Here is a 25,649-nt window from a genome sequence, read left to right as displayed (position 1 = left end):
GGGCCTCTCTGTTATGGTCTACTTTCTAGTGGCGCTGTGTGAATGTAGCGGAGGGTGTTTTGGGAGCGAGAGAGTGATGGATGACTTAATCTTGAGGGGCACAGAGAGAAGAATGGGAGGTGTGAGAAAAGGGAGCAGCGTGATAAGGATATTTTTGTCCAATTTATGTGCAGCATTTCAAGGCCCGGGGCAGTTATATCAGCTGTTGTTGAGAGTTTGAGAGTTTTCTAGCGTCAGTTTTGCTCAGCAACAAGGTTTCAATGACAAACAAAGACGGCTGATTATGAATCGGTGCTAATTCTTGCTGTTTTAGACATGGAAAGATAGCTGCATTGCTAAAAAGTAGAAAAGACATACAGTTTTAGACGGGTTTTATTAGAAACGTTAGCTAAGATGAATATGAAAGTGCTAGCTCAGCTGAGCAAGCACTACTGCTAACAAGCTAATCTGTTAGCGTGTCCACTGCTACCATTAGCTGTGACACAAACAAACTAAAACTGTAATTTTAGCTTTTACTCAAATAAAAACACATATGTAGGAAGTGTTTTATTGTGACACGCTTTGTTTAGCTTTTAGCGATAGCATCATGCTAATCTGTCACCGAACAGAGCTAATGGAAGACTTTAGCCGATTCGTTAGCGCCTTAGTATTAATTTGCTTTTGCTTTTATTAAAGTATTAACTGTAAAGCAATTCTGTTGTGAATACATTGTGCACGTACAGTTTATCACAGCAAAGGTAAGAAAAAGCCATTTTATTGTGTTTCTGTATTTGAATTGTGAGGCTTTAAGCTTTCAAATGATGTTTAACTGAAACCAGTGTGCATTAAGATGTTTACAATAATGAATTATTTGCATGAATATCCATATTAGATATAGGAGGAAGGTTTTCTGTTGCCACAAATAATAATTCCTGATTATAGGGAGCCCCAAAAGAGACACAAAATAAATAGCAGGCTAACACAAAGCTGTGTACAAAGCATTTACTTGTCCTCATCAACCGGGTAATCACCGTGCAGATTGTAGTGGCCTCCCGATACAGTTCATAGAGTCACTTCCTGTTCTAATTTGACCTAATTCCTAATTATTTGACCTCTGTTTTCTTCTGCATGTGAATGGTTGAAACTAACATTTATCAGACCTGTTGGCCGCACGGCAAAAACAAGACCAAAGCTGTAATGAGCTGGAGTTATCCTTTAATATTACCATGTACAAAAACAATCAAACAGAAGGGGGGAAAGATGAGAAATAATATTTATATAGATATATACAAATAATACTGTACAAGAGCACAAAGGAAGGAATAACGAGAGTTTTCAGAGAATGCAATGCAATTCAGCAATGGAGTGTAAATATGAGATGAATCAAAATACATAATGCACGTCATTAACGTTGGACCGGTTGTTGTTGTTGTTTTGTTTTGTTTTTTACACAGAGAAGCTTTCGAGCTGGACTGAATCTGGACTGTGCTCATTCAACCGCTCTCTCTGCATCTCACACACACTCACACACACACACACAAACAGTCAGCCAAATACATTCACGTTCGGGGTAAAACCCATTCGCTCTGATTTCAACACAGGCACACCTGGACTGGCTAAGATTTAACCACCTGTAGTGGCTTGTATGGCTTGTTCAGCGTCACTCCTTGTACACTGTGTCTGCAGCACACACACACACCCACACACACACACACACACTGCTGCGTCTGTGTGTGTTGACACGCTCCATCACAGTCCTTATTAGATAGAGGATCACGTGTGTGTTCACATCCTCCATATTCAATCAGTCCATCTTAGGCTAAAGTGCTGCAGAGGAGGAAGAGCATTTTTTTTGTGTGTGTGTGTGTGTGTTAAAGGGTCATAGATAGATCTTGGACGTAGCACTCAATTTCTTGAGATAAGTCTTTGCAAAATGTCGTCCTGTGTGCTTTTAGCCTGTGCTGTCCACCGCTAGCTTTCTGCTCTCACCGGACAACAGGAGCTAGTTCAATCGTCTCAGCACAGTCCCCTAACAAATCTCCAAATAATCCACACACGGAGGACAGGAAAACACGAAAGGCTTTTTTAAAAAAAAAAATAAACAGTCCCATGTCTGTCCCTCTGGTGTTTTTCAGTCTCCGTCTACCAGTTGCAGTCTTTCTTGAGTAGCGTGAGGACTTTGCGGCCCAAGCTGGCCTTCCACGGCTTGACGAAGCTCTTCATGTTGACCAGGAGGCGGCCCTGCTTCCGGTCCGCGTGTCCCGCCACCAGGTACTCCAACCCTGAGAAATAAGGTCAAAGATGATTGGGAATTAATCATTGCACCATAACTTGAGTCTTTAAAGTATAACAAACTGTGCCGCGGTTCACCGCATATCAACGGGTCAACGAGTTCTGATTACAGGACACATTTGGAGCCAAGTGAATGTTTTTGTGCAATAAATCAAACTGAAATGACGCGTTTCCTCAACAAAAGATGGACAAAAGTTTGACCACAGACCTCTGAATAACAAAGAGAATGCGTGCAACAATAGTGGCTATTAGCAGAGCTGTGACTGGATCATTAACAGCAGATCCTGGATCAGTTTTATAAAGTACACTAGCATGGTTTTAGATGCACAAATCTAGGTATTTTAGCTCCATCTTGGTTTCAGTATTTATTTGTAAAGTTAAAACCTGCACTTTGTGCTCGTATGTGTGTGTGTGTGTATGTCTGACCTGGGTTGAGGATGGGGCAGGTGCAGCCCCGTGCCGTCCAGGACTCGGGGTAAAGGGTGACTCGACCTCGCTGTATCTTGAGTTTGGTGTTCTGACTGATCACCTTCTGAACTTTGACCTCCACTTCAGCGTGGGAGCCTTTATCGTGGGCCGACAGCACTTTCACCTTCAGCACTGAGAGTCAGGAAAAGATGCAATTAGACCTTCGGGGCACGCACTTCACGTACATTTGACTTTTTATTTTGTCACTGAAGAGCATGTCGCATGTTTGTTTGGCACCTAGAAGCTACCAAAAAAGCTACAGAACTGTTTTTTTCTTAGTGTTTCTAATCTAAAATGCAATAAAAGGTAGATAAATATATAGAAGACAGATGACGTGGAACCACATTGAGTGTCTATATGTTCGGAAGCTGGATGAACTTCTAATGGGAGATGAAATTCAGATTAGGAATGTTTTCCCCAGAGGTATTTGGAGCAGAACGGATATTTTTTGATCAGTTCTGACTGTCTTTTGATCTGTTTTCAATTGGTTTTCCATTATTTGAATAGGAATCTGTTCATGCTGGTTACAGAGTTGAGTCAGATCCATAATTTTTCACCTATAAAGACAAAATTATCCTTTAACTTCCCAAATACTCTTCACTTTGGACTTCTGGACTGCTGACAGAATAATCTTAAGATGTGCTGATGAGTTAGAGAGTGTGTGTGGAGGGCGTTTGACTTCTTACCGTATGCATAATTCATGGTGCAGAAGAGTTTACTGTTGGTCAGGGCTTGCTCTTTGCACTCGCACTTCTCTGCGGGGGACAGACACGAGCACAGATTATTAAATACCTGGTGTTGTGTGTGGTCTCAGACAATGTACATGGCGTCCTAAGAATGCAAGCACAAGTGTGTGTGTGTGTGTGCGTGTCCAGTGAGGAATGCGCCTATGAAAGCTGGGAGGTGGAGGTGGTCGGTCTAAGAGAAGGGACACTTGGCAACTCTCCATGCACTTTAACCTTAAAGTCTTAATACTAAAAGATGATGGTTTATGCTACAGGGACTTGGTTTTTGTCCCCAAAATGGAAGCTGGTCCCCACAATACTTTAATATAAGTAGATTTATGACTTTCAGTGCTAATTATTAAAGCTAGTCTCACCTGAGTAGTGGAGAGCAGAGAAGAGTTCGTCTACTCTGAAGATCCTGACAGGCTCACTGGAGTTTCCTTCCAAGTTGTAAAGGTCCAGATCAGGGCTGCAGCACAACATAATCAGAACATAGTTACACACACAAATGTTAAATAGCTCAGATCTTCAAGTTTGGTTTGTCCAAAATGCAGCTCCAGAGCACAGTATCTCACTAACTGCTGGCTGGGATCGCCATGACATTTTGCTGAACGGGGCAGTTATCCGACTCACCCAAACATGCAGTCTCCAGTGAACGGGTCGCAGTCTCCAGCGCAGTCGCATGGACGGCAGCCGTATTCGTGGAAGCCCCAGTATCCCACCATGCACCTGTCACAGTGGGCTCCACCGACGCCAGGTTTACAGATGCAGTTTCCGTTGGAGGGGTCGCAGAGCGAGCCGTCAGCCAAGTGGAACGGCATGGAGCCCAAGGGGTGGCAGTTGCATGCTGGGAGAAACAAAAGGGGAAGACATTAGTGTCGCACCAAGACAAGACAACAAAAAAAATCACAAACACGTATTCTCAGGTAGATAAAATGAACCAATTTGGTTGCAAATCACGGTATTCTCTTTCAGAAAACAAAGGATCAGAAGGGCAATGAAAATTTGTCAAAACTATTTTTGGGAATTGTAGCAGGCTAACATTAGCTTTTAGCTAAAAGCACTTGTACAGCTTCATATAACTGCTAGCATACTGCTTCTGTCCACATTTTAGACATGGACCTCTGTGTTGGAAAATAAATCCTAGTGTTGGAGTGTTGATCATTAAAGTTTAAGAGCCTTTAGCAAAGCTAGCAACTCTGTGAGGTTCAATAGGCATATAAGCTAAATGCTAAGTGCTAATATTTGCATGACACCATACTCATAATGACAATACTGACTAATGTTTAACATGTTCATTCTGATTTTAGTTTAGGGTTTAAGCACCATTCGCTAACAAGCGCTTCTTAGAAATGCTTATGCTAATTAGCACTAGCACTAGCAAACCATTAAAAAATGTGACGGAAAGGGAATTTAACGTAAGAATGTCAATTTTTTTGCTAATGCTAATGCTAAATGATGTTCGGGGGCAACCAAAATTAAAGTCTAAATCAAACGTCATCAGCCCAAAAAATTTGAACATTGTGGCAGTTGATGAAAAGTCCTGTGCTGAGCAAGAAAGTTTTAAATATATATATAAAAGAAAAACAAAACTACATCAAAGGAACCGCGGGTCTAAAGGTCTTCCAGACTGACAGTTTAACTCGCAAACCGCAGACTAATTTATCACCCGCAATTTCATAATTTATCAGTTCCTCTATTGTCTGTCTGGTATTGTTGCAGGAGCCTGTATTACAAAGACCGCTCTCTTTTTCTTATCACACATACACATTTTTCTTTCTCTTTGTGACTTAACTATGAAAACACCTCAAACCAAATAGCAAAAACATGCCCTCAAGGTCTAAAACTCAAACTGGCCCTCACAAAGATAGGCACCCGTGTACATGCGGAGAAACACTCCCTCCCTCGTGTCCCCTCTAATTGTGTGCTGATAGGGTGTTCTTTAAACAACCTCCAAAAACAATATACTTGCACACACACCAAAACACCCACCCATGTTTCCACTGGCGGTCTGAGAAAACTACTGTCTGCTGGGAGCTGGAGCCCTGCAGTAGGAGGTGTCGGGCCTCCCCCATAAATCTGTCCCTATCTAGGGGGGACAGACGGGAAGGTGGGGTAAGGGGTGGGGGCGACGTGGTGAAGGAAAGGTAAGGAAAGACGAGTAGAGAGAAACAAAGAGGAGGTGTTGTTTGGAGCCATTTATTTCTCGTCTGTGTAATGATGCTTGAAGACTTACTGACAGTAAATGACTACTTAGTGTACACACTGTACACCTGACAGCAAGTTTTCTTATAGGAAAACCATTTATAAAGCAGAAGTAAGGTTTGACAAGATAAACAACAATGAAAGTTCATGCTTCACCTTCGCAGATGTTCTGGTGGTGTTTCTGAACACCTTTATCACTTATTCAGATTAACTGTTCAGCTACTGCTAAACTAAACCCGTGTGACTCAGAGTTTCGGTGGCTCGTCACCTTGTTCATTTGTTTTCCCATGACGTCCATGATTTAACATTACTCATAAAGTTGGATGAACACCTGCAACATTAGGCTGAATTTAATGAATTAATGCATGAGTATCTAATCTATAGTCAATAGTATAGACAAAAAAAATGTAAGTCTTTCTTAAAGGAAATCAAGCAAATGATCCGATACGATCCGATAGTGCCCTATGATACAAGACAAGACGAGACGAGACAGTTTGATAGCGGTTTGATATGATATGATACAATAAGGTATGGTACGATATGGTACAGTTCGATACAATACGATACGATACGTTACGATACGATACGATACGATGCGATGCGATGCGATGCGATGCGATGCGATGCGATGCGATACGATACGATACGGTTTAATATGATACGATAAGGTAAGGTACTGCACAGTACGGTAAGGTGCAGTGTGACACAATGCGATACGATATGATACAAGACGACACGAGACGAGATGAGACTGATACGATACGATACGATACGATACGATACAGTTCAGTTTGATATGATATGATACGATAAGGTATGGTACGATATGGTACAGTTCGATACAATACAATACGATACGTTACGATACGATACGATACGATGCGATACGATACGATACGATACGATACGATACGATACGGTTTAATATGATACGATAAGGTAAGGTACTGCACAGTACGGTAAGGTGCAGTGTGACACAATGCGATACGATATGATACAAGACGACACGAGACGTGATGAGACTGATACGATACGATACGATACGATACGATACAGTTCAGTTTGATATGATATGATACGATAAGGTATGGTATGGTACGGTACAGTAGAGTGTGATACCATACCATACCATACCATACCATACAAAGCGACGCAGTTTAATATGATACAATATGATACAATATAGTTTAATATGATACAATACATTTTGATACGATACGATACGATACGATACAAGACAAGACAAGACAAGACAGTTTGATATGGTATGATACAATAAGGTATGGCCAGGGACAGTACAGTTCGATACGATACGATACGATACGATACGAAGCGATGCGATGTGATGCGGTTTAATATGACACGATATAGTTTAATATGATACGATATGATACAATACATTTTGATACGATACGGCACGATACGATACGATACGAGTGATAATTGACAAGTTTGTCTTCAACTCTTTGAGTGAATGTGCTCAAAGAGTGAAATTTTAATCATAATTGCATAATTGTGGTATTTCTGTTTCAGGTAATGTAAAACTGGAAGTAATTTTTTTAAAATCTAATTTTTGTGTGTGATGCTACCAATATCTCAAGCGTTCATCACCCAAGGAGGTCTGTGAGGACATGATGGCAGTACAGGATGGTGAATAAATGGAGCCAGACGTTAAGTTTGAGGACTAAGGTTGAAGAAGAGAAATACATGGGTCAAGACGTCTGGACTGAGGTCTATTCTTCTACAGTAAGGGAAAGTTGAAAAAAAAATGTGTGAGGTTTTCTAGTATTTCTCCGTTAGGCCCCAACTGTACTAACAAAATAATTATACAATGCTTTATTAAGTCGTTCTAAAACAACTTTGCAGCTTTCCTTCCTTTTTATATCACTGTACAGGACACTGACTGCTATAACAAGATTTTTAATGAACACATTTGAAAAACATCCACTGTCATAAATGCTGTATAAGCTTTAATGATTAGCTCTGTTTTCGCATGTTTTACTTTTGGTTTTCTCATCTAAATGCAGAAGACAAACATATGAGGAGAAGGAAAATATTTTAATTAGGATTTTATCCATAAGATGTTTCAAAATTTACATTTCCCTACCAAAAAACGATCAACATCAAAACCAGACAGTGAATCAGACGAATCACCCGGGACAACAAAGATAAGCTACGTCTTATCATAAGACCCAGCAGTGCCATATCAATAAAATCATAAAGATTTATATACTTCACAGACGAGGACACGCACACAAGGCCTTATCTGAACTATTGTTTAGTGAGCAACCCCCACATGTTAATAGTTAACAGAGGGCACAGCGCCGCCTCAGCTCCATGAAAAGCCAAAACACGTGTGATTATATGTCTCATAAGCGCGTGAGTTTACATATCTGCGCGAGAATTTACGAGCATCTGAAGGGGTCACAACTCAGGGACTAAGGAACCTGTCAGCTACAAGAGCTCTCACAATGAAAACTTTATGAGCGTGGGTTGAGACATGACAAGACACCTGCCTGAACAACCACACAAAAACCCTCTGCAGACAATAATCCCCCCCATACACACACACACATATTCATGAACACACGCTGTAACTTTCCCTCCCGCCTCGATCCGTTTAGGTGTGTACGAGCTTGCGTGAAGCTTCACAAGAGTGTTTTCTTTCCCGGGCCCCTCGGAGGCTGGTATGAAAAAAATGTTCCTCACGACAGAGGGAAATTCCTCCATTGTCAGCGAGCGGCTGCAGTGGGATTTCACAACGTGTAGCTTCGTCTCAAAAGGGGCTTTTGGGTTCTCAGTAGCCTCCAAACTTACCCCACAGGTGAATTACCCCGAACTAATCTCTGAAATTCAAACCCTGCAGCACTGCACCTGCTATATTAAGGTGGTGCATCAGTTTTTACACTCTTATCAGAGATATCAGGAGACAATGGGGGAAAACAATGGAGAGAACAATGGAGGAGGTTGCGTAAGTCCATACAGACGCAATTAATCAATTTGTAAACTGTGCCCGAGACAGCTATAGCTAGTAAACCTGCAGCTATAGCTCCAAAAAACAGGTAATGATTTATGCTGGTGCTGTTGTAAGAGATTAAAACTGTGGCGCAAACATATATATATATATGACTATATATACGGTATATATATATATATATATATATATATATAGGGTAAAGAGTTCTAGGAAATCCACTGCACCTTGCTGCTAATTTGCCCCCAGTGGTCACTTGCGGTATTGCAACCAGTATTTTCCTATAAACCACAACTAGAAACAGACATCTATTTTTTTAATTAACAATTATTATAAACATTTCATATTTAGCGGCGCCTAAAAATAAAAATCATATCAGTGTTTGAATGCAGCTATCCGGTTTTAATATCAAACAGAGTCATCAGCTAAACGCTAACGTCGGCAAGCTAGCAAGCTTCCGACAACAAATCTCAACACGTCGATGATTTACAGTGAAGCAGCACATTGTTTACCAGGTTCGGCATTTCAGTTTAGTGTATTAGCATGCTAGCATCCATGCTAACTGCTAAAACTAAACAAAATTTGACCTCAAGGTGACGCAAGATGAAAAATCATGGTCACCAGAAGAAAATGATCGTGATTTTGATATCTAAGACAGTAAAGTTGAAATTGGAGGTTTAGTGTGAAACATTTCAACATCTATTAGAGGATATTTTATAAATAAGACCTTTGGATGAACTGTAACAGCTTTGGTGATGATCTGACTTCTAACCTAGTGTCACCATTGGGTCAAACTTGTATTTGTTCAATATGTTTACAACCAAAGGCCCCGGCTCTAGTTTGGGTTGTGCTAGTTATCAAACGCCAGCATGCTAACATGTTAAGAGAGTGCCGACATGCTAATATTAGTATTATGCTTGAAATACAGCCTCACGGAGCTACAACATCTCCGAGAAGTAAAAGTGGGCTGATAGCCAACGTAAGTGTTCCTCCCCTCTTTGTGCTTTTGAAAGGTCTGATGATTTTCGTTTGGGATTCAGTGAGATTTGTGTACGTTGACGCAAACGCACACTCGGGTCCGGCATACCTGCAGGACTGAGCCGAATCTGACAGATAATCAGGCGGAGAATGTAGCCACCGCTCCCTGTTTATGGATGACTATCTCATGTTTACTTAGGACTCGTCTCATCACCGGAGGGTAGCACGCCGCTCAACCCACCCACACACCACGCTGACAATGAGACGACCCTCACACTATTACTGACAATGATTACTCCCGAGCTCTGAGTCACATCTGAAAAATGGCAAAACAAGCCGGGGATGGACGAGCGGGAGTTCTGCGTCGAGATTTTGAGTCAAGGCGCAGGAATGCCGCCATATGATGATTAACCTACGCTGTAAACCTTGGATGGAGCGCGGGCCGTCTGTTGCCGCACACACACACATACACATGCACGCACACACACTGAGAGCCAGGTGCCCGTCAGTATTGAGTGTTATCCAGCACGTCCTGGCTTGCGATCTCAGTCCTCAGCATTCCTCGAATGAATGAGAGCGCTGTGCCAGTGTGGTGTGTATGAGATTAATGTTATGATTCACACCAGCAACAGTCTGTCATCACTCCCGATGATTAATGATTAATTACGTCTCCTGACATTTTACGCTGTTGTTTTACATGTCGCGGTTGTGAGTTTCAAGGCATCATTTTCCCAAAACACATATGAAAATGACCATGAATCTAACATTTACTCATATAAACAGGCAACGACACATAAAATATACACTTCTAGACATTTAGCCTGAGTGGTAGTCCTAGTTTTGAGCCACTATATTCAGTTTTGTGCGGAGTTTTTCCTCTTAATTTTTATATTACAGATAATTTAAGAACGTGGTGAACCTGCAAAAGCAATCATTTTATTTTCTTACGTTTGCAGGAGTCGGGCGCAGCCTGCGGTCGCTGGGGGTCCCTGTAGAAGCCGGCCTTGCATTTCTCACACTGACGGCCTTCGGTGTTGTGCAGACAGTCGCACGCGCCCCCACTGCGTTGGCCGGACTCGCGCCACGCCGTCCAGTCAAACTGGCAGCTGTGAGCGTGCCCGTTACACTTACACTCTGTAAGAGGAAAATCAACACATCAGGAATAAAGATATTGTCTCCTGTACTTTAAGCTGGTCGACTTGCGATCAGATCACTTAGGTCACATGTTAATAACAGGTCAGAACCATAGACTGTATAAATATGGACGCCGTAACCATAGACATATATACATAGACGCCTCATTGAGCGCTGGACCGTACGTCAACGTCGCCGCCATATTGGAGGAGGCAGCTCTGTCCCACGAACCAATACGAGTCAATGGAGTGAACTTTATTAAGCGTCTTCTGCAAAGTACTATAAGTTAATGCCTCTCATTTACACATTCACACTCGAACGTATATATTCAGGAAACCGATAGGGACAGAGTTGCCTCCTCCAATATGGCGGCGACGTTGACGTATCGTAACAACGGGCCAACCCGCTCAATGAGGCGTCTATGTGTATATATGTCTATGGCTGTAACTGCTCCCCCGAAAAGTGTAGCCAAAGCTAGTAGAGCTCCCCCTGGTGGCTGGCTGCAGTATAGGTCATAAGCTCCGCCCCCTCCATGTTAGCGGATGGGACTTGGGCCGAACTAAAACACTAAAATACACGTCAAATAATTTTTTTTCAAGGATGGTTATTAAAAATAAGTACAGTTTATAGTCCTACATTTCTTTGGAACTGGTGGAGGTAGAGCAGAGCGCGGTATTGATTAAATGAAAACGCGAGTGAGTCTGGCGGAAGTGTGGTCGGGGCATCGATATTGTGGCTCAGACTCTGGCTCCAAAACTCGCAAGATGGCGCCGCCCGTATCCGTCAGTTTGGCCAATGCCAGGAAGTGGCGACACATAGTCCATATTTATATACAGTCTATGGTCAGGAATGGGGTCTTCCAGTAAAGGTGGTGATATGTTACGTTATAAAAAGGTGTACGCTTTTTTTCGTTTGACTCACTCCGACATTCGTGTGGCGCCCCCGTGAGTCCGTCGGCGGGCTGCCATGGCCGGTCGTTGTAGAGTGGAGCGCAGCGCTCGCAGTGATCACCTGCAGTGTTGTGTCTGCACACACACTTCCCATGGACCTGGAGAGAGAGAGAAAGACAGATAGAGAAAGAGCTCATTAGCAACAGGCAACATGACGGACGGAGGTAGAGATGGACGGATGGGAGGAACAAAGAGGTCAGTGTCATGGGGAGGGAAGTTTCCCATATGAGGGCATGTTGGAGGTCTCTCTTCTTCTTCTTCCTCTAGATTTAATTAATTTTCTTCTTCTCTGTTTCTCGTTTTGATACTCAAATTCCTCCTCCTTGTCTTCTTCATTTCTTTTACCTCTGACTTCCTTATTCTCTCTTGCTCCATCTCCCTTTTCTCTCACACATCCTCGCCTGAAATTAGTGAATGGAAATTGATTGTTTGGCTTCATCGCTGGAAACAAGAACGGGCCTCTGCTCTGAAAAGCTTGTGTGTGTGTTTATGGGAATGTGTGTATGAGAAGAGTGCAAGTATGCAGCGCTGAGAGCACAATAACAATCTCCTTGTCATTCCTGCGAGCTGGAATGCCATGCATGCTGGATAATGATTGAATGGGAAGGGGGGTGGGGGGGGGGCAAGGCATCTGAGGAAGCTCTTTATTTGTTTGCGTTACACCGTGCAACTGCAATGTAGGACACAATTATACAACGATCGCAGAGGTAGACACACACTAATCAACAAGCACATAGAAAATGACTGCAAGTGCGCAACGGCACACACACCGGTTCCTGCGTTTGTTTCCCACGGTGCGTGATGTGACACTAACTCCTGACTGGATCCCGATTCACACACAGCACAGAGAGCAGACTTAAACACAACCACATGCTATAGGAGCTATAATCAGCACGTCCTCTTCCTGAACTGATCAGCCCTGCAATATCGCACGGCAGGTTTTTATCACACACCATTTCAAACGCACAAACGAGATTGCACGAATGAGAGGCCGAGGCGCGCACGAGGAAGGAGATCTAAGATTCCACCGAAACGAAGAGTGCACGAAACGATTGGCACGGTGAAAAGAAATGGAGAAGGAGGAGGAAAAGGCCAGACAGCAGCCCCTGGCTCGGCCTCAGACAGCTGGTATCTCTGCTCATTTTATATGTTTACCATGCCGTGATGCGGGACAATTAGTGCATGTACACACTGAGAGCGGCACACACCCAGTCATGTAAACTCGGTCAAACTGTGGACAAAAAGGGCCGGACCGAAGCTGCTGATGGTTCATCGTTTTTGGCTTTTAAATTCGTCTGCTTTCATACGAGTTTTGTTTCAAATCAGAAACACATTTTGCGAGGGTCATATTGTGTTGCCAAAAGCTTCTAAGTGACCAAATGTTTCTGGTATTTGTTTGGTTAGAAGTAAAACGAGGTGACCAAACGAGAAATGAGTTGGAGATAAGTTTTTATTTAGCTGATCATTTTCTAATGCCAAAAGTATCTTTGTCTTGTCTTTTTCAACTAGCTTGGGCCGGTGGACCTCAGGCGTGGTGGTTCAATCCAGGGCCCCAATGAACCTAAATTGTAGGCCGTGTCTACAGCTTCTAAACCTTCTAAACCTCATACTGATATCTGGGTGAGACACACCAGGCCGTACATCAAATGAGTCATTCATTCATTATCTATTACCGTTTATCCTCTAGAGATCTCACAGGGATGACACAGAAAGACAAACAACCATTCAAACTCACATCCACACCTAGAATCACCAATTAACCCTAACAAGCGTGTCTTTGGTGGGCGTGAGGAAGCTGCAAGCACAGGGGAAACATGCACACACTGCACAGATCAAGGTTCGAGCCCACGACCTATTTAGCAACACAGCTAACCACTACTACCCCTGCACCACTCCAAATCTCCCAAAACTCCCCAAAACACGAATTTATGTCAAAGTCGATGCCTCTGAGATTTTAGAAAGTTCCGTCCTGAGCTGCAGAAAACTTGAGACAACAGTTTCTACGTACTGCAATGTCTCCCCTGCATGTATCCGGTTCAACCATGAGCCCCACTGCTGCAATTTCATGTTTTATCAGTATTAATAATATGAAATTAAACCTCTGCAAAATGCATTTTCTGGACTGAATGTAGCGCAGGGCTAAGTTGACAGTCCAGTATCGAAGTTTTTCAGCGAGAGAAGCTAAAAATTTGTTCTCAAAACTTCTCGAGATGTGAAATATGCATAGACCCCAACATCTAAAACACTGTGCACGTAATCTTTTTCTCCACAAACGTCCATGAACTCTGACTAGATGTCCCGTGGGTGAAGGAGCACAAGGGAAATATGTGATGAGGACTATATCTCTTTAAGAACAAGAAAAAGTTTTGACTCAAATAGACAAGTGACAGAAAATAAAGGGACGTCCAGAACAATACGGAAAGAAAAGGGGATGGATCAGGAAATGGAAAGGAACACAAACGCACACTTCTGACCGGACTAATTGCCGCTAGCTCTCCAGTAGCAGGCTCCGGATGTCATTAAGTGTGTGTATGTTGGCTTTGTGGCTAACTAACAGACGGTGTAATCACCCTGAAACCGCAAAAAAAACCCTGTGGGCCGGTGCAGGAGCACAAAACAACAACAACAAACAAACTGGCCCTTTCGTCTGACAGCGTCGGAGCAGTAATGACCATCAAAGCCACTTTCTCCGCTGATAACCGCACACACACACACTTAGAGCAGACAAAACACTGCATGCCTGAGAACACACACCTAATACAAGAAGTAGACCAAACAACATAACAGCACGTCTATGAATAGAACAGAACATAATGCCTCACTGTATGTAGACAGAAAAAAAAAAGGTTTGAGAGTCCATACACATTTATAAAAATGCCAAACATGCCTCCTCGCTACACACACCCACCCTTCCCTTCCCTTCCCTGAGTGATCGGTAATCTCTGCCCTCATCTCCTGTCCTGTGCTGCTCTGCTTGTTTGGGTTTTGCCAGAAAAAGCGGCTCTGGGTCGAAACGGAGACACAAAACAACCTGCTGATAGGCGGGAACAGCCACTTATATAACGTCCATGTGTGTTTACCGAACGCTCCCGCATGGCGCACACAGCGCAACGCCGCTCCCGTGACCTGGGCTGATGTTGGGCTAACATTTGTGGCCAAAATATAATAAAAATTCTGAGTAATATTCCCCTCATATATTAAAAATGTATTATTATCCTGCCGTGCAGAGGAGGGTTTTACAGTCCTCTGGTTTAACGACTGTTTCAGAGGATTTTCTAGCCTCAGAAGAAGGAAATCCTCATGAAAACACTCAGTTGAGCTACTTGGAATTTCTTGGCATGGAAACAGTCGGAGTTAAGGTTTAAAGAAGTGCGTGCAGTGAGTCGTCTGTCAGTGGCTTCATTACAACAACGCTGCTATCAGCAACCAAAACACATACTGTATAAATCATCTGATTCGTTTATCACGTAGAATGCCAAGCGTGGTTTCTGTTTCCATCAGCTGACGTCCTGTTATCATTTCCAAATTATTTATTGACTAATTACAGCAATGATAAGTGGAGGAAACAATGCTAAGCGTTGTGCCAGGATTTCTAATTAAATTCTGAGTGAGGCAGAAGTTCCAGGTTTTAGCATTAAATATCCATTTGGATAGCTGTGGCGCTATTATTAAACTTAGCTTAGCAAGAAATGCTAAAGTGCTTGTGTTCTTTGGTTTCCCATCTTTCTTAGTGTAACTTTAGCATGCTAAACATGTGCTAATTGGTGCCAAACACGAAAGGAAAGAACAGCAATCTACACTTGCACATGCTAGCAGCAAACAGAGTGTGCACAGTGGTGCTTTGTGCTAAATGCTATCAGCTACTGATAACACTGTGCTCACAACGACAGTAATAATGTGCTGATGTTAAGCACTTTACGTACTCCTGTTTAACTTAAGCACGCTAACATTTGCTAATTAGAGGCAAATGGGGAGAAGAAATGTCTACAATCATGCTAGCAGCTCCTTGAGGCTGTACGTAAACACACACCGTGCTTTGAGCTAAAAGCTAACACTAGCTTGTATATGCTCACAATCACAAACTTGTTATCACAGCGACGGCGCTAACCTGTTATGATTTTCCATCTTTCTGCGCTAGTATGCTAATATTTGCTAATTAATCCTGAAGAATATAATGAATAAAGCTGCGATAACGGCTGTGTGCTTAAGCTAAAAGCTGATAGCATACAAACAAGGTCATGAAGATGCTTAGCTGGTAAATGTTAGCATGCTAGGGAATACGTGCCCTGCCTGGGTACAAAAAGGGTTTACTTTGCATATTTTTATTTTTGTCAGGACGTTAAATGTTAAAATTACCATTTAAAAAGGTATCCGTATCAGCCATGTTTGTTTAAAATGACTTTTACAGCTCCATCCTTAACAAAAAGTAGTATACTTTAAGTTAATTTTATTAAGTATGCTTGAGTATAAGTATAGCAAGTATAATACAGACCATGTACTTGTAGTGAACTAGAAAGTATACTAATTTAATACTTCTTCGGACTAAATTGGAACATTTTTAAGTTTAGAAAAGTATACTTTAAGTACACTTCAAACTAAAATGTGGACTAGAAGTATACCCAGTACACTAGTAGTATATAGATGAGTATACTTGAAAGTGTACTTTTACAAAGTTAAAAATGTTCCAATTTAGTCCGAAGAAGTATTAAATTAGAATACTTTCTAGTACACTACAAGTACATGGTCTGTAGTATACTTGCTATACTTACGTATACTTAAGCATACTTAATAAAATTAACTTCAAGTATACTACTTTTTGCTAAGGGAAGATATACTAAGTATTAGTACTTTGTGGCAGAAAGAAGTAAAAAATATACCAAAGTACAAGTATAAGCTTTAGTCTTAAAGTATAAATGTAAGTCTTAGTATTAATGTACTTAGTCTTAGACTTTTCTTTATACTTTTCAGTATAAACCAAGTATACTTCACTATACTATTCTTAAGTATATAAAATATAGTGTATAAAAAGTAAACTTCAAGTATACTGCCTCAGTTTTAGCATAAAATAAGAATACTCATAGTACACTTGAATAAACTACTTTCTGCTAAGGGCCCATTAGGTTAGGATTACTACTGTGCTGTTGTACTGTTGTTTATTTGTCCAAACATCTTTCGTTATACGTTGTAGAGGAAACTCTCACTTTCCTGCCAACAATCCCTGATTGCAGCAGAACAGACGCTCTTCTGAAAAGCCATGCAGAGTTTCTGTTTGTGGAGATGATAGGGAGCGATAGGGAGTCCAGCTCTGAAACACTTATGCTTGATCTCCAGCAAAAACATCGTCTTTTCACACCTTTATCAAACAGACACGCACATCAACGCCGCCATTAAACCGTGGGATGAATCGGCAGATCCATCTCCTGGGTTTGTTATCAGCATTAAAAGAAAAGCAGCTGTTTATTTGACCAGACACGCTCAGAGCCGGAGGAGCAGAGGAAGAAAGCAGGAGAAAGGTGACCGCCTTCTTCTTTAAGTCTGTTATTAACAGGACTGCCTACACACAGTGCACAGACCATTTAGTGTGTAAGCGTCAAGCCTTAAAATCTTGATTTCCTACGAAAGAAATTGCAAAACCTGCCCCCGAGGTGTGATAACTCCATGATAATCATCAAAACAAGTGGCTGGAGAATGAAAAGAGATGTCAAAACAAGAAGACGGCTTACACAAGTTTGTCTGTACTGGAATTAAACGCTAACAAGAGCTTTAACAACACAAGCACACGTGACGACAACAGAATCACATCCAGGATAAACTTTTCCCCACTCCCTCCTCTTACCACGTGGTTGGTCCGGTCTCTAATGGGCTGGTACCCCGGGGCAGGAACACACTGCTCAGCGTGGCCGTTGCAGAAGCAGCTTCCCTTCACTATCAGGTCGTAGATGGCGAAATGTTGAGTGGGAAGAGGCTCGTGCGTGGCGGCGGCAGTGGCGCCGACGTCTTTGGCCTGGCAAGGGCACGCCTGCCGCTTCAGCAGCCGGATTCGGATGTTGGTGACCCTCAGCTGCTGCTGGCCCTCCATCCCAAATGGATCCAGGGACTCCCACTTTGGGAGGGTTCGGTAGATCACCTGGCAGTCAGAGAAAGAGACATGTTAAACACCGTCTCCCTGACCTGACCCTGTTGCACCAATCTGTTTCTCTGCGTATATGTGTGCATGTATACCAAATTACCTCCCTCTTACATGCATTTACTTACTTTTCTCTGTCTCTCTTTACATAAACACACTTCCTTCCGGACTCAATCTCTATCCTGTATGTGTTTAAGTAAAAAATAAATAAAAGTAAAGTGGATAAGAAGGAAAAACTCAATTCAACCTCAGTTTTTTCAGTGTTTGTCGTCGAGGTTTCTTGGCCATGCACCATCCAATCTTTGCTCCCCCCTCGGAAGCTGCTATTTACTTTAGGTCTTCCCTCGTCTTTGGAATTGTGTTTCTTTACCACAGCGTCTTAAATTGTGGAAAACAATAATTAGGCCTGTAAGCGAATAAGAAGAAATGTGCTGCTCTTTCTCTGGCAGCCTCCTGATTTAGAGGGATTAGACGAGTTTATTCCGCGGCACAATCGGGCTCATTGTTGCTGCTCATGTCACTACATCTGTCATTTTAATGGGGGGGTGGGTGTTATGGTATCGTTTATGCACTTTCGCTACGACCTTACACCCTGCCATTGTTGATTGGACACGTCCTCACGTGACCACGAGGGTGCTGGGTGTCCTTAAATGACACATGACAAAGTGCATCCCCCCCCTCCCCTCCCCTCCAACCCCCGACCCCTCTCTTCTCTCCCTCTCTTTACCCTGTCTGGTCCCTGGACATCCTTCAAACCCGAAGATCCCTTTATGGGCTGCCGTCGCCGTGGCAACGGCTGCCACTAGCAACCAGCACCGCTGCTGTTGCCGGGGTGAAAAAGTTGGTGTCTGCCCCAGCTCTCGCTCTCGTGAAAGAGATGTGTGTGTCCGCAGTGTGTGTCTCTTCGCCAGAATGTGTGTTGTTGTTGTCACTGATATCATTGTAGTAACCGTGTGTGTGTGTGTTTTCTTTGGAGCGAAGGAACGCCGGTTTTGATGCAAGAAAAGCCCCCCCACGCCGATGCCCGATTGGCCGGATGAGTGGCCGGGAGCGCGATGGGAGGAGCGCTATTAATTTCCCCCCGTTGTTGGAAAAGGTCACGGGGTCGCGGCATTGTGATTCGCAATTAAGAAGAAACACGACAAATAGGACGAGGGGGGCGCCGGTCCGCGGGAGGGCGCGGAGAGCGGGGCGAGACAAAGACGGGGATGGAGATGCAGCTCCACATAACTCAGGTCCGGACAAAGGCCTGGCGACAGCCCCGGCGACACCACAGCAACACCAGCGTAGACACGCACCCACGCTGGCATGCACGCAAACATACACTGACAAAACTCTACAAGACGCCTTCATGCCTTAATGTTCTTCTTCAAATATGCAGATAAAATAATAACGTTAGCGAATATGCAGATGACACCTGTGTTTATCTTTATCCAGGGATGTCCTCCAAGGCTTTCAGGGTTTGTGTTTGAGGCAGGTTGACTGTATTTCCAGTAGCTTTGGTGGAAAGTTTTGTTCTTTTAGCTGCAGAAAACATAACATTTGGAAAAAGATGCGCAGCTGGAACGTCTCATCATTACTGAGAGAATATTGGCATTCGCAAATATGCAGATGACACCCTTGTTTATGTTACTACGTGTGCTGTACAGATGAGAGTCTAAACTGTAAGTTACAGTGTCTTTACCGGCAGAAAACATTCACGGATTCATGGAAAATCTGGCGAGAAGAAGTTTATATTTCATAAGAAGTTTGTAGAAACTCTGAATGTTGGAGAAAATTGTCGTTTAGTGTGCACTCAAGGTCTGAGAATCATTGGGAGGATACTAGCTAACTAGCTTAAACGCTCGCTGCAGGTGAAACACTTTTACACCTGCCATTAAGCTATGCAACAAACTCGAGGGACTGTAAGGCGGTAGGGTTCACTGTGGGCTACTAAATATCCTCCTTCCTGTTTCCAGGCTGAAAAATAAAGTAAGCCCCGGCTTTAACGGGCCTAATTCCATCAAAGCAGTGTGGACTGTAATCTGGTAAACAGGCACAATGGGCATTGATGGAAGGAGAAAGACGGGAGTGGGAAACGGAGAGGAGGGGGGGATGGGTGTCTAGCCGGCGGTACCAACATCCATCAGAGCAGAGGCACTTCCTTCCAAGCAGACAGACAGACGGTGAGCCGACTGTATGTGTTTATATGAAAAGGCCACGGACGAGTGTGTGTTCAAAGTGTGTTTGAAGAGCCACAGAAATGAGAAAGAGCATGTGTGTGTGTGTGTGTGAGGCTCGTCTGCCTTTCTCTTTTCCCTAAGGAGGTCAGTCTCTACAACAAACACTCACATTCTTCAGGCCCGGCTGACCTCATAAATAAGACAAGGAGCTCTGAATACTCTCTCTCTCTCTCACACACCACCACCACCACCACCACCACCTTTTCCCCACATTACAGGTGAACACGAAAAGCTTTCAGCGCGTGAGATGACACGCTTTTATGTTCGCGGGAGAAAGAAGACAGAAGCAGAAAGCTGAGAAGACCTGCTGCCTGTAATCGCTGCCGGCTACAATCCCCCCCCCCTGCACATCCATCACAGCTCCCACTTATCTGATCACAGGAGCTCAAACACTCACATGCAACCCAATATGGTTTGATACACACTTAAAAACACACACAACCTGAGAAAGCCTGCGATCACAAACACTGCATGCATCTCTTAGTCGATGCAATGGTTCATGTCTTTGAAGCAGCTTCCACGACTGACCATGAATTTAGTATCATCGCCACAAACCTGCAAAGTCCAAGTTAAAGGGGAACTACCATTTTTTACAACCTGGACCTTATTTCTAGCATAAAATACGGTCGTTTACTCACCCATATAACTTTTGTGTCATTTGCACTTGTTTAGGAAATAATTAGATCAGCGTATATCCATATAGTGGGAGTGAATGGGGCACCGAGACGCAGCCTCTAAATAACGCATTATCTGACGCGAAACTCGTTCATTTCACCAATATTTTGTTATGATACGCTAGTGCTAGTTTTTAGCTTTATATATCACCATTGAGCCAGTAGCTTTTTCATCTAAAACATAAGAACAGCTGCCGATCAAAGCACGCCGATCGATTCACACCAATGTGAATAAGCCACAATCTTGACGCCCGGTAAGATGGATTGCTGCACGAGCTTGTGATCTCATAAATCTCGCAATAAGTCAATAATTAAAAAAAAACACAAGCCTTGAAAACAAGTCTGCGGAAATGATTATACAATCATTCTCAAGTTGGCCTTGAAGGGAAGCTGGTGCGCCGCCACGTTTCTCCGCCGTATTTACACATGATTCACGCGGACCGCACCGCGCTGAATAGCTCTCGACGCCGTGACCTTGGACAGGCCGTAGGCTGTTTAACTGTCATTACAGCTGATGTACAAGCACACATGGAGCAAGTGTGAGCAGCTGAGCGGCAGCAGCTGGTGCGTCGGGAGCGCCGCTTGACCTCTTTTAACCTCGGGGTCGTGGGGTTGAGGGGTTAGAGGGTAAAGGTCGTGGACCGGGCACAGGTGGCTCACAAACAAAGTCAGAGAGAGAGAGAGACGTAGGAATTAGATAAGTTTTTCTCACTTTTGTGCATAAACAGAAGTGGAGATGAGAAACATATTTACGCTCAGATTAAGACCGTAGCAGCTGTCAGTAGTGAGGGTGGAGGGTGTAAACACTCTTAACGTACGAGAGCCCTGCAGGGAGTCCAGACCAGCGCCACGCTTGGCATGCTCCACCACAAACATCTGCAGAGCAGCTCCCGACGCACCCTGCTTCAATTAAACATCAATGGACTTCAGGAAGCCCTCTCGTGCTCCACTCAAAGTACGCCTATTAAACACTCAATCATGCACTCACAGCACACTTTCAGTCCGCTCACTGCACTAACCGCGCTGTATGACCCTCACATGTTGCGTGACTCGCGCCGACTTTGTTCTCGCCGTGATGGAGCGGCCACGGCTTAACGGTTTATTACCAAGGTTTTCCCGTGTATAAAATATGACATCATTAGCACTTTGTTCAGAGGGGGAGAAAAAGGCGAACGGGAAACTCTGCCTTCCCCCCTTCCCTACGGCGTTTCACTGCAGGTGTGTGTCCGCCCTCCTTTCCACCTGCGTCAACCTGCTTTCTGAGAGATCTAACCGAATTCAGACTCGGTGAAAAGGTGGGGAACTCTAACCTTGACACAAATCCGATCGTAAAATCTGCTTCCAGAGCAAAGGCCAGAGTCTAGAAGTCAAGGAATCTGTGGTTTACACTTTAATTTTTTCACTCAGTATTACTTTATGTTGTGTTTTATTCCGGCTATGACCTCCTTAAAGCAATTATCCGAGAAGTCCAAGGATTTAGAGGAAGAGATGAGCAGTGGCAAGAGACCAGAGACGTGTACCGACGATAGCCAAAGCTTCCAGCTTTAAGTGAAACCAGGTGGCGGTGGCTTCTTTTCAAGTAGGATAAGCTCTGTCCACGCTCTAGCAATATTTTTATCTTCCACTTGTTTCACTCTAAATCGTCCATGAGCTACAAAGACAAGGGCAACGAGCAAATTAAGACTTCAACCATCAACCAAAACATCCCTGATCTGAGTCCAGCTTGGGCCAACTGCTGCATCCAATCATCTCTCTGATACCGTCTCTAGCTCCAGGGCAACATTGGAGATGTTTGAACCTTCAGTTGCTCCTCTGTCAGGAACATTTTTAATAAAGAATACAAAAGATGAGGATTCCCTTTGAGGTGTTGCCGCATACCAGCGTTTGTCTTGTACACAATGTCCAGTACGAGCTCAAATCCTTTCCTGTGAATCTCTTGTGTGTGGATGCAACATGATACCAGTGTGCCAAAGGTGGACTCCACCTACAACAACTAAAAGACTTCTAAACAGAGAGGACAGAGAGATTCACCTCACCTCTCCACGGTTGCAGGGGTAAGAGCTCGAGTACTTGGAGGTGCAGATGGCTTCGTCGCGGCCCACGCTCTCCTTCCCCTCCTCCATCCCGAAGGCGGTGCTGCAGTTGCTGGCGTAGTACTGCAGCATCTTCCACGTTCGCCCAAAGTCCTGCGAGCGCTCCAGGGTCATAGCGGCGGGCCTCGGAGAGCGAAACACCATGATGAGATGCGTGAAGTAGAACTCCGTCTCCAGGTCCAGCTGCACCGTCTCAGACTCCACGCCCTCCGCCGACTGCCACCAGGTGTTCGGGTGGCGGAAGGAGGAGTCGGACATGGCGCCGGCCAGGTGGGACAGGAGGGGCAGGCCGGCGTTGCATTTGGCGCACTTGGCGGCGCCGCAGGCCGGGCTGGCGCTGGAGTCGGAGTAGGAGCAGTGGAGCTCGGTGCCGTTGTTGCCGCAGACGGTCTGCGTCAGGACCCGGCGACCCAGGGCCAGGTTGCCCATGCGGGGGTTGCAGGCCCGGCTCTCGCAGCGAGGGGCCACACCTGTGCGGAACACCTCCGCCGACAGACCTGCATGTGCGCAGAGAAAGAGTTCGCACGTGTTATTCAGCAAATATGGGCTCAAGTTTCTAGAGAAAACAAAAAGAGAAGGAGCGAGCGTCAGGTCCGTATTGAAAGGTGTGGCCACAAGGTTACGGCACAACTTTAAAGGGTCAGATCAGACGAGTAAATTCGGCAACAACACGCCTTTTGGGTTTTTAAGCTCAGCTGTTTCATTGGAACTATGTTAAAACGGGAGAACACCTAAAATCTGCAACGTATAAAACAATTAAAGTTGTCAGAAAACTTATAACTTAACCTGAAAGAGATTCTGAAAGAGATGCATCTGAATCTGAGCGTGAGAGTGAGTGGGCGAGCTGAGTGTAAGGTGACTCACTCTGTGTGTGTGTGTGTGTGTGTGTGTGTGTATACACAAGTCAAGTGATTTACCTCCATCGGAAGTGTTATGCAAAAAGGGATAATAGAGGCATTGTGCACCTGCCTGCCTCAGACTGCAGCCAGCGTGGACTCTGACACAGATAAAGTTTGGCAGCTCGGGGAGGATGAGCAGCGTTCAGACGCCTTCCAGACGCTTTGCGAACCCCCCCCCCCCCCAACCCCCCTCCACCCACCCCCCACCCTGAAGGCTGCACTGTCATCTTCCAAAGTGGATTTACTGTCTCAAACCTGGAGCTCTTTCCTTCTCTCTGTGCCTCTTTCTTTTTTTTTTCCACGAGGAAGGCTCATATAAAATCTTAGTGGATGAGTTATTGAGGAATCTTTTGTTAGCCTGGAGTTCATGATGAATTATGTAAGTGTCTGAAGGCGGGGAGGTCCTGGAACAGAATGGGACACTAACAAATGTTAAATTTGAGAGCAGGAGATCAGGGATGTAGATGTAAATCAAAATACAAATTACTTTTTAATCAAAATCAGTGAGACACATCCTCTATTATTCTCTTCTTCTGCTTAAAAGTGTCGTCTAATGATACATAAATAAAATAATATTTGTGGCTTCTTGTGGCAGAAACGTCATAAGCAGACGCTCCTCCAGACTGAGGCTTAAATTGGCTGAACTCTAAAGGGAGTTCTGCATTGCTTCTGCACTTGTCCCTGAGACGCTGCTGCGCCGGTGATAATAACAATCACACTAACCTGCGTGTGACAGCGCGGCCAGACTGATCACAAATAAAAGCAGCATATCTCCTCTGCTGCAGGAATAATCCCAAAAAAAATAATAATAAAAAGTTTGCTTTAAAGATTTAATCCACCTTGGGTTAAAAAAAAAAACAAAAAAACAAAAATCAAGACAAGTGCGTATAGGGTTCAGATCCAGTGTGGACTTTCTCTTTCACTCAGCTGCGACCCAGTAAGGCGACAATAACTCGTGTGAAGAAACAACATGATCCTGGACGGTGTGCTGCGATGTCCCGCTGGGAGAGGAGCAGGAGAAGCGGACTGGATCAGCTCGTCTGGTCTGGTTTCCCCGCAGAGAGAGAGTCCGCTGTGTGCGCATCTATTTCTAAAGGAGCGCAGGGAGGACGGACGGAGAGCTGCTGCTGCTGCTGCTGGTGCTGGTGCTTTTGGTGGTGGTGGTGTAGTGACAGCGCTGCGTCGCGGCTCCGCCTCTCCTCCGACTTAAAGGAACATTCCAGTCTGAGCTCCGCTTGTGGGGTCTCAACATAAGGGTCCCAGACCCCTAGAGAGGCCGCCCTGCGCAGCTAAAAGGGTCCAACTCCGGTTTCTCTCCAAAACTTCATCACTTCCTTTCTACTGATCCTGATTTTTCACTGCAGCTCAAATTATTTCAAGTATACGCACACCGGCCACTTCATTAGGTACACCAGTGGAAACAAACACATTCTTTGTGACGCTGAGTTGCAAGACGTATAAATAGAAAAATAAATAAACACTTACTACTACGAGCTGTGTAGCTCTCGAGTACTTTGAACAGAAGACAGGTGACTCACCAAGCCGACAGCTGACCCTTGGCCGGTGTCTGTGAGTGTCTGGGGATTGTTGGCACTAGTTGGACCAAATAAAAACAAAGACAAAGGTGATGTAGAATGAATAAACTGCAGACAGACCGCCCTGCTCTGCGTGACGAGGGCGTGAAGCTCTTCTTAGCTTCCTAGCCTCCCAGCTAACAGCAGCTCTTCCTGTTTCACGTTCCAGATTCTTCACACCTGCCTTAGAGAAAGTGAAAAGTGGAGATATGTTAATCTAAATAAAGTCCTCGTATCCACATTTCCGTTTAATCTGCTTCGGATGCACAAGCACAAAGACACAGACCGGCTCCTCGGACGAATCCCGACTGCGGCCCTTGTTGACAACATTGTTGGTCTCCATACAAACCCAGTG

At 44.2% G+C, this 25,649-nt stretch overlaps 1 protein-coding gene across 1 annotated transcript; it reads right to left on the bottom strand.

Moving 5' to 3' along the window:
- Positions 1 to 690: 690 nt before the first annotated feature.
- On the bottom strand, positions 691 to 24,818 carry ntn4 (netrin 4). The gene is made up of 10 exons (XM_084573571.1): positions 24,444 to 24,818; positions 22,765 to 23,318; positions 17,542 to 17,832; positions 11,677 to 11,803; positions 10,570 to 10,755; positions 4,098 to 4,311; positions 3,839 to 3,933; positions 3,426 to 3,494; positions 2,698 to 2,871; positions 691 to 2,261 (listed from the first exon to the last, which is right to left on the bottom strand). Exons 1-10 carry the CDS (start codon positions 24,487 to 24,489, stop codon positions 2,122 to 2,124), a joined length of 1,896 nt encoding a protein of 631 aa, XP_084429697.1. The 5' UTR covers positions 24,490 to 24,818; the 3' UTR covers positions 691 to 2,121.
- Between the last annotated feature and the right edge of the window lie 831 nt (positions 24,819 to 25,649).

This window comes from Chelon labrosus, assembly GCF_963514085.1.
Source record: "Chelon labrosus genome assembly, chromosome: 23".
In the NCBI taxonomy this organism is placed as follows: Eukaryota; Metazoa; Chordata; class Actinopteri; order Mugiliformes; family Mugilidae; genus Chelon; species Chelon labrosus.
This window is presented reverse-complemented; position numbering and strand designations above follow the sequence as displayed.